The sequence below is a fragment of the Vanacampus margaritifer genome, chromosome 2 (assembly GCF_051991255.1).
Source record: "Vanacampus margaritifer isolate UIUO_Vmar chromosome 2, RoL_Vmar_1.0, whole genome shotgun sequence".
NCBI classification, from domain to species: Eukaryota; Metazoa; Chordata; class Actinopteri; order Syngnathiformes; family Syngnathidae; genus Vanacampus; species Vanacampus margaritifer.
The window spans coordinates 34,093,340-34,110,424 of NC_135433.1; the positions used below are offsets into that span (position 1 = coordinate 34,093,340).

General features: G+C 39.0%; 1 protein-coding gene across 1 annotated transcript in view; it reads left to right on the top strand.

Annotated features, from left to right (window-relative positions):
• Positions 1–17,085, top strand: part of LOC144043079 (uncharacterized) — an 80,223-nt gene that overhangs the window by 16,101 nt on the left and 47,037 nt on the right. The window contains exon 2 of the mRNA XM_077556320.1: positions 15,297–15,897. Coding sequence (XP_077412446.1) covers positions 15,828–15,897 — 70 coding nt within the window. The 5' untranslated portion in view covers positions 15,297–15,827. The remainder of the gene's footprint in view (positions 1–15,296; positions 15,898–17,085) is intronic.

The following is a 17,085-nucleotide window of genomic DNA, read 5'->3' on the forward strand; positions in this document are numbered from 1 at the left end:
CATGCAATCAAACATGTTTGGGACTTAGGGACTGCAGGAAATAATTGATGCAAGGAGGGTGCCTGAACCCGTTGGATTTTTTTTTACAGTTCCATTAAAAATATCCAATAGACGTGCTTCTTAACTTGGGAAACAAAATACTGTTTTCTCCTGATAACGCTACAAAAGTCTTACAATATTCTGGAAAAATATGCTTCAAAAGTTAAACCAAACTCTGGAGTTCAAACTATGATTAAATGTCAAATGCCGCATTGAGTGTCTAGTGTCTTATTAATTTTACTTTTCCATTATTTTGGGGCTCCTCAGTACCATACAAAATGACTGATTAAATGTTAATTACATACATAAATTTAGTTTTTTGTAAAAGAACAGTAGTATAACGCCACTTAGTGACTTTGTCTTTTTTTTCAGACGCCATCCTGTTCCCTCAGATGTCAGATGTTTTCAAGTAGATTTTTATTTATTATACAACAATAAGTTTAATGAATCCGGAACAATTCCATTCACTTTACATTATGAACTAGAATGGATTTTGTTTGACCTTTGGGGCCGTGGTCTCTTATTGGAGTCAATTTGTGAGACAAAATGTGAGAAAAAACAAACAAAAACAAACAAACAAAAATTTATGAGTGAGTTTCAGGTGAAGTGGAAAAACAAGGTGCCTATGTACTTTGAACTGTATATTGAATGGGGCAGTTAAATACAAATACAAAATGAAAGCACTCACAAAGAGCATGAAGCAGATTCTGAGAATGAACTAACTGCTTGGTAAAAAGGTCAACTTAAGATGGACTTCAAACTCTTGACATCACTCACGAGGCCACACCTGTCAAAACACAAAAAACACTCCCACTAGGGGTGTGTCTAACTTATGTCTTACTCACACTTCCATTTTCAACTCAAATCAGTCCATAAATGAATACAATGGAATGGGTTTGTTATGGTTAGGTTAGGTTAGGTTGCGGACCCAGTTACAGGTTGGTGAGGCAGGTTTGCACTCAAAATACAATCTAATTTCAAAATAACAAAAAGGCGAACAAGGTACTTGGAATTATCTAGAATAATGTAGAGATGGGACGTTTGACACTGAGACTCCGGAACATGTGTCAGCCGAGTGAGACAGACTGCTCGAAACAATGTATCAAAAGCCCCGATGAAACCTCCGTGATCACGTGCTAATGACGTATGCGGCTTTATGCGCGCTAATGAGATACCGGAAATTACGTAACTGATTCAAACCTTTTGGCGCGGTGTCAGGCGCACAATTCCCGCACAATGATGCATTTAAAGTTTCCAATTATGCATTATTTATAAATCGTGTGTAGAAGATACAGGCTTGAGCCACCGAGTTGCTATAAGCGCTTCTCCAAGACCCTCAGTCACATCTCCCAAAGACTGATGTTGAAATACTTGTCATCTGGCTTCACAGCGCACTTGTGTCATATCCAAATCCTGTTTATAAAAATCGAATGAGTAACAGGACATCACATTGAACCATAGTACTGGTACAGTGTCAAAATATTGCAACACTTCCATGTGTACCTGATGATCATTAGACAGACACAAATGTAAGACTGAATGTACTGGTGTTATGTTGGAATATAAATCAATCAGGCGAATCACTTTGAAGATTATAGCTGCTATGACTCCAGCTGACCACCAGATGTCACCGGTACGATCTATCTTACGGGGCTTTGAAACTTCGACTCTTTTTCCAAATCAATCAGCCGAAAGCCTCAAAAGCTTCACAAGGCTTCATTGTCCCATCTCTAGAATAATGTGTTAAAAAAGTTCCAAAAAATAACACGGCTCAAAGTAACTAAAAAAAAAAAAAACACGAGGAAGAGAAAGACTTGACTCGACTTGCAGTAAGACGGCAAACAAACACGATGCCGAGGACTGAAAAGAAAGCAGGGAACTCAAATACTGGACAAACAAACTAACGAGACAACGAGAAACACCTGGATAAGACACAAGTAGCTGAGGGAGTTGATTGGTTGACACAATGGACCAGGTTGACAAGCACAGGGGGGTACACAATAAAACTTAACGAGACAACACTGACAAAAGGGACACAAGGAAAACTTGATAATACAAATCACCAAAATCCACATAATACCGAACATGACTGTTCGCAACAAGATTGCCGGGTAGCGAGGAAATACAAAATCAGAGGAGGTCCTGTATTTTGGAGCGTCTGTTTGGCGCTTCTCCAGTGCTTCATTAACATTGTTTCCTAGACTGTGCATAATGTTTTGCAGCACGCAAGCTTTGATCACGACATCTCAACTACAATAGACCTTTCTTTCCTGGCAGCATGTCCTTAAATCACGAATGACCAAAATCAGCACACGGAGAAACATGTATAAACAATTGGGTTTGGAAGTTAATCAAGAGGCAGCTTCATTTGGACTCTGTGTGCAATTAAAGGGCACAACTTTTGACTATTACGCTCAAAAGGAACAGTGACAGAATGAGAGCGAGGACGGGGGGCACTTCCCTCACTAATTGCTTTTAGTAAATGAGGTAATGATGACCAAGGCTAGGTTGCCACAGTCTTTTTTGTAAGTCATAAAAGAAAGCACGAGTGGGGGTGGCGGCAAAATAAACATGCGTACAGCCTCTTTTCACAAACAGCTATTCTGTTTGCCAGAAAAAGAAAATGAGGGCAGAAGAGAAGCGGAAGGCAAAAATATGAGGAAAGATAAAAATGAAAGATGCAGGCGAGTAAAATAAAAAGATTGCAATGATAATGAAAAGGAAGCAAGCGAGGGAGACGGCGCTGGCTAGTGCTGTGTTTGGAGAGACTTTCCGGAGTGCGTCCAGCTGTCTTCCTCCCTGCATGATAAATAGCTTGTTTCAACACATAACACACAACAACAAACCTAATCAACACCGCATTAAAGATGCCTCAGGGAAGACACATCACATGAGGTCTTTTGGACAATTGGATAAAACGTTTCATACTTATGACAAGAGTCCAGTAGTGTTGCACTCATGGGCGCGCTACCAGGCCTGCTGTAAGGGTTGCAGAGAATCCAATTAGGGGAAAAAAAGTGCTTTAACGTTTTTCTTTCATATTGCCATCTGCCTGTAAAACTTTCTTGGCGTCAATTTGTCTCGTATAAAAATAGTGTAAGAAACTTTATAATTAAACACCTGTCAATGTACCGTCTAAAATCCAGTGCTGTTGAGGTCGTAGACTTTTGTGACAAAAATGTTGGTTGCACAAAACTTAGTTTTAGGCCACTATCATGCTCAGTGTCAGCACGTCATGCAAGTTCAGTGTGCAACAAAGGAGTAAAGAGAAAGTTAACAGTCAACCTAAAAATTTTCTTCAAAATAATATGTTGCGACACTAGTCCAAACACGGTATTCTCGTTAATAACGTCTTTGTGGAATTTGAGTTAAGCAGCAAAACCTGAACCTGTGTGAATTTGGTGGCAACAAAGACGGTTCCCCGGACAGTTTCAAGATTCCCTCTGGACAGAATTTCAAGCGGTCGTCCTACTGAAGTAATCATCACCAAAACGGGGAATAATTTCATCTGTCACTTTCAAGCAAGGACGTATGAGTAACATACATGGCTAGCTGGTAGGGGTGTAACAAAAAACGTTTTGAACCGGAAATCCGGTTTCGATTTGAACGATGCGAGTGCACCGGCACAAGGACTAATAAATCGGTCTATGGCCCGGTCAAAACGTTATAAATCGATTTTATGTTGCTGGTACAATTATTGTTCGCCACATCGCCAATGACGAGGAGTGGGGTGGGGGGTGGATATGGCCTTATACAATTTGCATACAGTAATCCCACAATCCTGGATGCGGCCAGTGACTCACGTGATTGGTTACAGTTCATTCACAACATCGTTCCAAACCAATGACGCATTGCTTATATCTGCCGGTGCAGCATGCTACTGTTAGCAAGTATTAGCAAACAAGTCGTTCTGTCGCGACCTGAGGAGGGATGAAAACGGGAATATTGTGTCGGTTTCTGCTCCAAAACTGTATTGCCCCCCCCGAGTCGCATAAAACAACTTTGAATTACCCCCTGGGCTCGGTCGAAAGTTGCCGAGGGAAACGAAAGATGACAGGACGTCCAGGACGCTAACCCTTGTCAGATCTTAGTAACTTGGCAGCATCCCCTGGCTTTGACACGACGAGGAAAACACAAACTTTTTTTAACTTAAGTGTGTAAAATAAGGATAATCAGACGCTTTCACGAGCGGTAAGTCAGCCAGGATCGCTTTTAAATTAAACAGGATATTCAAACGATTAATGTAGCATCAAAATAATTATAAATTAATTTGGCAGTTAACTAGTTGTCAAGTAATCAAATAATCGTTGAACCGAATCAAACGGAATCGAATCGTAATCCTACTGAATCGTCTTGATTGGAGAGATTTACACCTCTACTAACTGGCTGTCCACATGTTAGCAAACTTGATTGTTGGTTGAAACCTCTTGCTGCAATGTCATTTTTTCCTCTCCCGGGTTGAGCCCACTTCATGGGCACGAGCCAGTTCTGAATACTGTCAATTCCAACGTATTGGCAAATTTGTGGACATGTGATAGTGTCATTTCACTCACCACGGAGCTGGTTACATGACACCGTGTGTGCATCAACCTTCGTCAGTCATGAATATTTTCGCTTGAATTTTATATCTACACAGTGGTATAAAATAATAATTAAATAATATTTAATATTAAAATTAATATTAAAAATACCCCCAACATTTTTCAGCTCGCGCCTGCTCGCATATGTGTCACTCCAGCATGCCCACTCTAAAAGGTCACCGCTCGCCACTGCCTCTGGACACAATACACCATCCCTTAACAGTATGAAAATAATATTTTGTCCATAATTGATGTGATAACATTATTTTTCATGAAAAGTTAATAACTTTAAAAACAAATTTTTACCCTTGTTGTCGACTGAAGATGACATCACCTGTGCTGAGGAAACAGGTAACGACCAATCATGGCTCAGTTTGCTGACCAAATCCAGAAAACAAAAACAAAAACTCGTTACCTATTTAAAGTTATTAATTGTACATGAAAAATAATGAAGTTATCACATTACTTCTGGACAAATCATTAACTTTTTTACTGATGAAAATGGCTCAATGAGTCAAGTATCCCTTTAAATACGCAGTTATGCCATGTACACTTTCCCAGTTTGAAGATTCCCATCATTTCAACGATTTCCTGATTTAATACATACTGGTAAATCAAATTAATTAATTAATTAATTTTAGTAGACATGATGGGTCAAATTTGACTCAGGAAAGCTTCAAATGTTGTGGCACCTGTACAAGAAAATGACATTTTGAGTTTTTTGTGTATTTTCCATCCCTTTAAGAAAAGTGATCCAAAGTCAGAGTGAATAGGGTGAATTTTAATGCTGTCAAAATGGGTCAAATCTGACCCAAAGAGTATGTCATGATTGAGATAAGTAGACCAAGTAACTGTTTAGTTGGCTGATAATAGTTATTCAGCAATCATCACCAAAAAAGGATTTCACAGATTTTTTCCATTTATTTACTTAGAGTATTTTATACATGAACACATTACAGCCTAAGACAAAGATAACAGTCAAAGATTTCCCTGCAAAAAAAAGAAACTGGTGATAAAACTGGCCAGTTAATCAAATACTAAAGGCCAAACAACAAATATAAAACGGTCAAATATTCTGCTTGTAATTTATATCGTTATTGTTGTAAGCATGAAGGGACCAAAGAAGAAGTTATTTTATTCATGATAAAAAAAAAATTTAAACTAATCAGCTGATTCAGAATTGTATTTTGCCAAATATGGGAATCGGCATCAGCCTAAAAAAAAAAATCCACATCGGTCAGTCCCAAAAGATAAGCACTCGATTGATTATATGAACTTCATCAAACCTCCAACCTTTTGATTAATTCATTCACTGATTTAATTCAATTTTGTCGACTGTAGATCTGATTTTAATACCTGCTTCCTCAAATGACCGTCCGTTTATCATTCTGCCTGAATGGAAAACGGTTATTTTGCAGTCAAGCTGGTTAAACAGGCAATGGAGTAGCCAACACAGAGGGCAGCCCTTTACTGGCCTCTGTGTTACTGCACCCGGATGGGTTAACCATGCCCAACTCTGTGCACAGCTCCAAGGCTCTTGCGCTGACACAAATCTGCACAGCCAAGCAAGTGTGTGGCAGCGCCTATTTAGCTTTCCAGCTGTAGCTGCTCACCCCGAAGCAATGGGGCATCGCTCTTCCAACAGAAAGCAAATGAGGGTGCTCCAAACATCCAAATGAGTTTTCCTCCTCCCCCTTTTTACAATCTGACACTTGACGGTTCCATCCCAGTCAGAGGCCCTCCATCTTGTCAGAATGAGGTGAAGCAATGAGCCGTGGTTAAACAGGGTGAGCTCAGATGCTGGCAGTTCCTTCACCTTGGAAAGCAATGGGGATGGAAGGGCCCGTGCATTTTACCTTTAGCGCCAGCATTTCGGTTTTGGGAAGACTTCAGTTTCTAGCTCCGTGCTATTATGCATCTCCCCATTCTATTGTATTAAAATGTTATGCTCTTATTCTGTTTTGCATGGTTAGTTTCTTTCCGCTGCCATTCATTCTTTAATTTTCAGCAAATGTGACCATGCTCAGTCCACACTGGAGTATCACCGAATTTGGACGGATTGCCATGAAATCTGGTACAATTGAGCAGACAATGTGCCTTCAGTATGAACACTAATCACTTTGCTTGACTTTTCCCCCAGCATAGCCATCTCACCAGAGTGGTAATTAGCCTATGTTAATGAAGCAGAACACCATGTCATTCCAAACTGTTGTTGTAAAGATGACATATTGCACATGCTTCATGTGTCTGCTTTATTTAGAATTTAAGTGTACAGACGGTCCTAATTTTGTCAATGTGTGAGGGGTATATGTGGTAGGTATAGTGAATTTGGATCACTGTTATGATTTTGGATGACTGGGACAGAAAAGGAGGGAAACGAGGAGGCAAGGCAGTCTAAAAAAAAAAAGAATGTCATTTTATAAAAACAAGAAGGTAAACAAGATACCGGAGAACTCAAACACTAAATCAGCAAAGTCCCCAAAAATTAGATTCAAAATAACTAATTGGGCATTGACTAATTACAAAAGGAAACATGACTCGGAGAAAACGGGCCAACAATGACAGAAAGAAAACAGGGAACTAAAAGCAAACGGACGCCACAACAAGCATACTTTAAACCTTATCTCCCATATCTGTTCAGAGCCGTATATATGAGAGCTGTCGCTAGGTATAAGATAAGGCGTCAGAATTTTATTTACCTGTATATAGAAATGTAGTCGAAGTAGTAGTACACTCTAACAACAGTTGGGTCAAAAATAACTCAACTATGGGTCAAAAATGGACCGATCCTCTACTTGGGTCAATTTGACCCAACTTTGAGTCAAGAAATGGGTCTTTTAGTGTAAAACAACTCATAAATATTGGTCAATAATGTACTTGGGTCAAAAAATTGGGTCATTTTGTATAAAACTTTCTAAAAAGTTTGACCCAACATTTTGTCAAAAAATTGGGTCATTTTGTAAATGACCCAATTTTTTGACCCAAGTACAGGATTTGGAGTTGTTTTACACTAAAAGACCCATTTATTGACTCAAAAGTTGGGTCAAGTTGACCCATAAAGTGGATCGGTCCATTTTTTATCCATAATTGGGTAACTTTTGACCCAACTGTTTTTAGAGTGTAGTAAAAGAAGAAACCGAACAAAGAACATCACGGACAAGTGCTGAATACAAACAATAATAAGCCATTAAAGCCAACATAAATCATTGATTCTGAATGGGCCCCAGGCCTTTTTTTACAGGAAAAGTTGGGCCCCAAGGTTAAAAAAAATAATAAAAAAAGGTTAAGAACCCCTGAAAGGACTTGTTTCCAGTCTCTCCCACTGTGAAGCGATCTAAATCTTTTTACTTGCATGAAACCTGATTAACCCTTTGAATCAGATGGTCACGCGTGTTAATAAACTGCACATTTACGCAAAGGCATTTATTTATATCAGCTTTTCACTCCTGAAGTCAGGAATCTAATTAGCCCAACAAAGAAAATTAACCTCAATTTGAATTCAAAAGCTCATAGCAGCTTGTAAGGCCACATGAGACTACCTGATTGTTGATTGTAAATCTATGATAAGGACTCATTTCGAACGGGGAAAAAACACACACACATGACCTGAATATAACACTCGAGAGTGGCTCTTTGACGTCATCTGTGACACAAGGTTACACAGCGGGGAGAGCTGCTCAGCTTGGTTGTGACAGTCATGTCCTGCTCCATAAGCTGGGGGACATTTTGTAACAAAGATGACCAGCGCAAGGTGCCAAAGTCGCTCTGTTGAGCAAACGTTCCGTCGGCCCCGGGCCATGCTAAGCTTTGGCCCGGAAGAACTATAACAGTGGTCCTGCAGACGGGTGGGTCACCATTTCACACAACTCACACGCAAGCTGCAGAGCACAGAAGGTGCCTTGCATTGTGGGGGGTGGAGGCATAATTGACCATATGCAGAACGGATTCATCCAAAAGAGCCCTCAGTATAAGATGGTGCAGTCTATTAAAACAGTCTTCTCTTTTGTTAGTTCTTTCGGCTTAAGTCAATTTAGGGGTCGCCACAGCGAATCATCCTTTTCCATCTCATCCCCGTCTTCTACATATTCTGCTCTAATTCCAGCAATCTGCAAATCTTCCCTCGCAACATCCATAAATTTCCTCTTCGGTCTTTCTCTTTGCCTTCTACCTGGAGGTTGAATTTATCTTTCTACGATCTCAATCTTGCATGTACAGTATGACCTGAAATTGATGTTGCGTCATCCACCTGAAACAAATTGACATCTGTTTTGCTTAAATGTTCCTATAGCTCACTGATGTACAGATGTTATTTGAACTTTGTTGCTGATTCTGTTGCTAACAAAAACAGCAGCACCTACCAGGGTTCGTAAACTGTCTCATTTTGAGTCTTAATTAATCTGCTGTCACTCAAATGTTTTAAACAAGTTCTCTGCACAGTATTTAGTTAAAACAATGTCACAGAATTCTTTTGTAATTATTAGCATTGCCCATTAGTTTTCTTTTCCAGACGGTAGTTGTTTTATTTTACTTGTTCCTCCACATTTAGTTGGCATGGTTCAGCTTGCCTGGCAGTTGACAAATACAGTATTCTAGGGGTGTTAGAAAAAATCGATTCGGCAATATATCGTGATATTACAGCGCGCAATTCTCGAATCAATTCGATATGCGTCCGAATCGATTTTTAAACATCAATTTTTTTATTTGAATATTCAACAAAACGCCTTACTTAGGGTTAGGATTCACACATTAAGCATGGAAGAATGTTATTTTAATGGAATATTAAGCCTTAATATTTAATTTCAGTGCTGTTCAAACATGAAACAGACTGCAACCTGTTTGTGCAGTGCAGTGGCTCACTTACAAGCCTGAATTTTAAGACATTTTCATACAAATTTTACAGTGTACATTAACAAGTTTTCTGATTAGTATTTTCTAAATTTGAGTAAAAATTTTTAAAAAATCACAATCATCAATTTTTAGATTCGTATCGGGATTAATCGGTAATCAAATCGAATCGTGACCTATGAATGGTGATACGAATTGAATCGCCAGGTACTAGGCAATTCACACCCTTACAGTATTCCATATAATATTTTGACTTGAGATGAAATTTAATATAAATTACTTTCATACACAGAAAGTCCGCCCGACCCCCAAAGGCAACACTCACGTTTAATCTTCCTCATGACAGTACCTCAATAAACTTATTAACATTCACTGCCACTGACGAATATACTTGTCAATTATGTTTTTCACTGGAGGTGTTGGGAGTCTGACGCTGCTCAATTGTATATTTTAATATTGGAAACAATTTTGCTGTCCCGCAGCCACCAGTAAATGGCAGCAATGCATCATTTAAAATATGAGATCAGACCACTTTGTTAGTCCACTGGGAGAAACTGCTGCATTTTGTTAAACCTACTGTCACTTTGGTCTACGATTGATTATAAAAGACTGAAAAAATGGAAAATCTAACTTTATTTCTGATGAAAGGAGTCTATTTTTTCATTTGGTAGATTTGTTGTGTGTATATATATAGATATTGGTCAAAATCCTCTTTGGATCTTGAAAAAAGTCAAAATGCTAGAAAATTGCTGGCAGCGAATGTTAATAGACACTTGGTGACACTTGACGAGAAGAGCAATGCAGTAATTGTGTCATCTTGGCAATATAGATATAGACTATGTCTCATTGTAAGGAAATAATGTGTCCAGGTCGGTTTGGCCTAATGGAGGTTCACAAATTCTTCCCCAGACAAATCAATGACATGCATAACTGATTACTGCCTAATGTTAAGGATAAGAGTGGCCAAGTTTTCCTTCCAGCATGCCTGTTTCCATTCAATAGTCAGGTTACGCTGTGCAGATTCTGACAGCAGGCAGGAAATAAACATCTCCAGATGTGGTTTGCAAACTGCAGGCAGACTGATAAAGACAGCAGTAGGTTGATGGAGGCAAATAATGAAATGCTAGCAGAAATGAAATCAACTTCTATCAGTTTTTTTCCCCCTTCAACACACGAGAGAGAGACGGCACTAAAATGAGCAAAAATATAAATAAGAGATGGCTTTTGTCGAGCGCTTTTGACATCCTGTAACAGTCGAGAGTAGCTGGAGGAACGAGCGATGCTCGTTAACTCTGACCCAAATCATACAAGGCAGTGGGAGCTGTTAAAACACACAGAACATGGCGGAGTGTGGGTGACCTAGATAGCATTGGTTTAAAAAAAAAAAAGGGGGAGAAAAAGCAGCTGTACATCACATTAAATGGCTTTCACCAAATACAATGAGGCGTGTCTTTCTCATTGGGAATAGAAACCGCTTTGTGACGTATATTTTTTGTGACAACTAAAATATTCTCCCATCACTCAATAACCTAGCCTGAGAGCCATTTAAAGACTGGCCCGTTTGCCTGGACCCGACTAACATTATCTGACTTTTGAGCGCGCATGAGGAGAGGCACACGGTCGAGACGCATGAGGCCAACTGGTGCTGATGAGGCAACCGCAACCAACTGTTCAAGGAAATGAAAGGAGAAGACGGCAAGACACGCAGGCGGGCGGCAGTGTGTCTCCATTTGCGCATTCGTATTCGTGAAGCTATGCATATGTTCACTGAGTAATGGGGAGAGGAGCAAATAAACTGCTTTCATACGCCAGAGCTCTGTGCCTGTTCATTACACCAGAGTGACATGTTCAAGAAATACAGATTTTCAGGAAGTGTATTTATTGGGGATAAAGGGACCCTTTTTCTTTTTTTTTAAGGGAGATGGTAAGAGTTATTTTTGGTTACTGATTTCCAGGTGAAGAGCTGATATGTTAACTTGTAAAGTCTTATTAAGGTCAGTATTTCATCAGTATCCGTCAGGGCCGTCATTGACTGAGGCCCACTTTTTCGGCAAATAACAAAAAAATACATGGACCGAGCAACGACTGAAGCAGGTTTTTGTCCGTCGATCCAGGTCAGTACCGACGGTTCTCAGTCTGTGTATTTTTTCGAGGCTTCGTGTCATAAAGCACTCGCTGAAAATGCGGAATCACTCACTGAAAGGTGGGCATCCGTCAATGATGGGCCGACGGAGAGATGGAAGTGCCCACCTCTGTGTGTACCAGTGGTTCCCAATCACTGGACTGAGGCCTGATACCGGCCCACGAGTGGTTTGTTATTGGGTCTCACAGATAGATTGAAGAACCAGAACATAAACCCATGCCCCACCTCCCCATGGCAATTGGTTTCATTGCTGGTCCCGTGATAAATCTATACTACCATAAACCGGTTCCTGACAGAAATAAGGTTGGGTACCACTGCTGCATACCGTACTTTATGGAGCACACATTCTTTAACTGCAGTGCCTTATCAATCAATCAATCTCATTCATTTTTAAAAGAAAAAAGACAATATAAAGCAATATTCAAATTTAAAGTGAAGCAAATAAAGGAAAGGGACAGAGAGAAGTTAAACGCTGATCAACTAAAAACACACACACGCACACAAAACAACAGCACAAATTTAATAACAAGCTTTTTTTCTTTTTTTTTCAGTAATTGTGCTTTTATGCTTTTAAATAAAATACAAATAGACTGAGAAGATTTTGTTTTACAATCCAGATTGTTCCACAGACTGACGCCTTGAGTTGAAATACATCGTTCTTTTTGTTTTGTTCTATATTTAGGTTTGGAAAAAATGTATGTTCTTCTTATATTCTACTCACTTTCCCTTTTTATAAATGAGTTTGTATATTAACTGGTAAAATTTCATGATGGGCTTTGTACAATATTTTAAGGCGGTTCAACTCCATCAATTCATTACATTTTAAAGTTTTTAGTTGTATAAATAATGGGTTAGTGTGATCTCTGTATCCACAACCGCAAACAACACGAATAGCCCTTTTCTGTAAAAGAAAGTTGAATTCAGTGTAGGTTTTTGCTGCACACCACCACACTTCAATGCAATAGCTCAGGTATGGAACAATCAATGAATTATATAACAATAACAAAGCAGTCTTGTTCAATGATTCTTTGACATTGTGTAACAAGGCTACGGTTTGTGACACCTTAGATTTGACATATTCTATATGCGCTTTCCCTGTTAAATGTTCATCAATAATGATACCTAGAAACTTAATTTCATTAGTCCTTTCTATTTCAATGCCTTGTATAGTCGGTGTTGCTTCGACATCCATATTTCTACAACTAAAATCCTAAATCTGGTTTTATTAATATTTGTAGACAGTTTGTTAGCATTGTACCACATCATAAAATTCTTGCACTCGTTCTATTACTTGTAATACATTATATATATTTTTCCCCAGCATAAAACAAAGTGGTGTCTTCTGCAAACAAAATACATTTGAACAATTTAAAAAAAAAAAAAAAGTAGAAAAAGTACTGGCCCCAGAATTGATCCCTGGGTTATCCCACAATTTACATAACTGAGTTTTGATTGCCTATTGAATTCAACATATTGTTTTCTATTTTTTAGATAACTGGCAACCCATTGATGTGCAACACCTCGTTTACCATATTTAAACAATTTATGCAATAATATTTTATGATCTAAGGTCTCAAATGTTTTTTGTAAATCAACTAAAACATGTTTTTCATCCATAGCTATGCAAATTCATTCAGTTGACTCCATTAATGCCATGGTAGTTGAGTGATTGGAGCGAAACCCATATTGGCTGTTACTTAAAATTTTATACTTATCTATGAATTTATTTAATCTTGTCGCATACAATTTTTCCAATATTTTAGACAGCTGTGGGAGTAGAGATATAGGTCTGTAATTCAAAAAATCATTCTTATTTCCTTTTTTCAAGAGTGGGACTACTTTTGCTATTTTAATTTGTTTGGGGAAAATTCCTGTTATAAATTACAGATATAGGTGAAAGGAAATCATTAGTATAGTGTGTTATTAGTATTATCTTAAGACTGAATCCAACGTTGGTGAAAAATGTATTCAAGATTTTGAAAAGTAAAATTGGAGTTTCACGTTTGTACGTCCTGCATCGCAGAGGTCAAATTTCCGCTACGATGTTACCATGTGGAGTTTCCATGTTCTACCTGTGCTTATCTGGGTTTTCTTTGGATACTCCAGCAGGAATGTCGATCTGTAAAGGTCTTTGTGCCTGAATTAACCAATTAAAACACATTCACTTCAATAAAAGTAACCTATTTGCTACTTTTGCCCACTGGAGATCACAATGACAACCACATGAATGACATTGTAAAATTGGATGCAACTCAGGATTTGGCATCTGATGCACACGTGAAGGCTAAAAGATGCCCTGTTTCCAGAGTAACGTAAGCCTGCTGTGCCACCTTTGCACTAACAATTAGTGTTGTTCGGATACCAATACGGGTATTGGGAGAGGCCCCGATACTGCATTAAAACAGAGGTATTAGTATAGGCAAGTACTAATAAATAACATGCCAATAGCATTATTTCGTACGCTAATATTGGATGCAGCATCGTGCCTTGCTTGCGCACGACATTCACTGATGTGTTCACATTCACATGACGTGTTCACTGCATGCCGAGCAAAGATTTTTTTTTTCGAACATGTGTATAGGTTATATTTTTGTTTTATAAGATTTTCTTTTTTTTCTTTCTTTTTTTTTCTTTTTTTTTTCTTGGAGAGCTCAGTATTGTTCATTCGGTAATTTTACCGATTTGATATGTCATCATCATTGCTCTCCTTAATTTTTTTATTTTTATTTTCTGTTTTATATGATTTTTGATATCTTTGAGTATTTTTTTTCTTCTTTTCTTTTTTTATATATGTGTGTTTTGAAAAATAAAATTCATTTATTCATTCATTCATGATATCTATTGACTTTTGAATGCTCTTAACCAATGGCAGGGCACTTTTTTCATGTTAAAAAAAAACAACAACTAGATATCAAACTGGGTATTGGAACAACACTACTAACAATACAATTCTGTTAAAATGAATACCTAAAGTCGATCTATTTCATGATACAACAAAAAGTCAGTCACCAGCTTCAATTTAAATGCAGAAACAGTTCAGATTTTTCAAAACTAGTAATTAGCAATGGCTACATTTAATAGAAATACTCGTGTCATACAGCATGACGTTCAGCACTTTTTGGACTTAGTTCGGTTGACGACCTTCTCTAACAAAGACCCGTTACCATGCCAACAAAAGTAGTGGCAGCCGTGGTGCCAGTTTGGCTCTGTGCCATTGTTAGCAGTGGATGATTCAAGGGCATTAAAGCACAACATGTTTGGGGTGGGGGGGGGTTCCAGTTTTGAGACGGCCTTGCCAGGATTTCCACTCCAGTCTGTCGTTTGCTGCTCTGTTACTTCCCTTCCTCTTGCTGTAGGCCTGATCTTCTCAAAAAGTCCTTTGCATGCACAGAAGCGCCAGTCATGCTTTAACGTTCAGTACTTACCCAGAAGTAGCGCATAAAAATGTTCCACCACAGCTCTCCTTTAAGGGTGGCCGCTGAGCAAGCACGCACCTGCAGCTCTTTCATTAAGGATTGATGATCCAGAAGAGATAATAACATCTTTGTTAATTTGTTAAATCAGTGGCTGCCAAGTGTCATGTTAAATTAATCTTGTAATCAACAATCTGGGGGGGGGCATGTGTCAGTTGAATTTTGAACCACCTCCATTCCGACGTTAACGCTGCCTTCTCTTTCATCTCCTTGCAGGGTTCAGAGCCACTGACTGTGAGAGGCTGTCGGATCACGTCTGATGTTCTCTCTGAGGGAATAATAGCCACTCCTGACCTACTGTGAAGAACAATCTTTGATTCAATCAATGCCGCCGCCTCCCTTGGGGGGAATTATTCCCGAGCAATAGGTGAACATTCAGAAAAGAGCACCAGTCGACCATGTGATACTTGACCTTCAAGGAGGCTTATCCAGAGGATGTCAAATCAGATCTGAAGCCTTTCTCGAGAGGATCACCAAGCACATCAAGCTCTTCATGAGTTGTTTGTTAATACGCACACATCATGGCCAAGTGAAGAGGGCTATTTATCAATGCTGGATCTGCATTTGCGGGGGAGAACCAGGCATCGCAGTGTGAATATGAAATTAATTTTTCCAACTGTGAAGTGCCCGTAAGGAAGACGGAAAGTAGGGGAACTCAGCTCCGGGAGTTGGCGTTGGATTAACTAGTGTGGCCGCCAGCCCATGGTGGACTTGCTGTGAGCCGGACAAGGGACTCAGCAGTGGAGGATGTCAGCAGAGGCCGAGCTCCAGCCGGGTGTCAAAACCATCCAGAGAAAGGAGTCGAGGAGGATCAAAGGTAGGTTACCAAATTCAATGAGTGGACTGGTACTGAGGCAATTTCCAAGGAAGAACACATTGGCAACACTGTCAACAGCAAAATCCACATGACAACAAGAATGCTTGCGCAAGAATGTTTCAACTGTGTTGTTGTTTTTGCTGGTCACTGCATTTTTCGTAAGTTGTTACCAGGGGTGCGCATCTCTCCACAAAAGACGATTGAATATGGTTTATGATACATGTGGTGCGAAATAATTCGAGGACGGTTCGATTTGAAAATGGAATGATTCCATTCACTTTGATTCAGTGGAACTACAATTCAATTGGTATGGCAAGGTATGATACATTAACAATGACCTTTTTCTTGTCATTTTACTTGCTTTTGAATGAACTGGTCAGTACTATAAAAGTGCCATTTCCGTCTAAGATATGTCTACAATAAAAGACAATTCGATACGTATCTCAGTATACAGGTATTTCAAAGTGGAATGTTTAAATGCACTCACATCTTTTAAATATAAAAACTATTTTTTGTTGTCCCCTAGTTGTTTCATATACACATATGAAGCCTTTTAAAAAAACGCAAAGTGAGTCTGATGACGGCTATTTTGAGTAGGGATGGGCGACAACTGATACCAGGTATCGGTACTCACGACGGTGTTCTATATTGACTGCCCTTTTGTAGCCGTAGGGTCAGGAACTAGAAATTAGAAGAATAGAAAATTTATTTGATGTAATTTAAAAAGGACATTGTGTAGGATTTAGTGCCATCTTGTGGTAAACTAATAATTCATTATAAAAACTCACTATTAATTTCAATAATATGCAAAATAATGTTGCATCACGTCCAAGTATATTGGATTGGAGGCAAAATGCAAAGAAAATTCTTTTTTTTTTTTACTTTGGCAAATATGCGGATGTGCGGATTTTCGCTGCGCCGCACTGTGTCCCACTGGTCCAAACATGTACTCCTCCATGCCGCCCCATGCAATTTCGCGCCCGTCCGCGGGAAGTACATTGACTACAATGCAATCACGCCACCTGAAACGCTTCCCCCGCTTTTGGTTATGAATGCAGCAGAAGGCGTGTAATTAGCGATTACTAGGCCTACGATTATATAAATGAATGTCATTTGATGTGATACAACTTTTTTTTTTGCACATTATTGAAATTAATTGTGAGTTTTTTAAATGAATGAATTATTAGT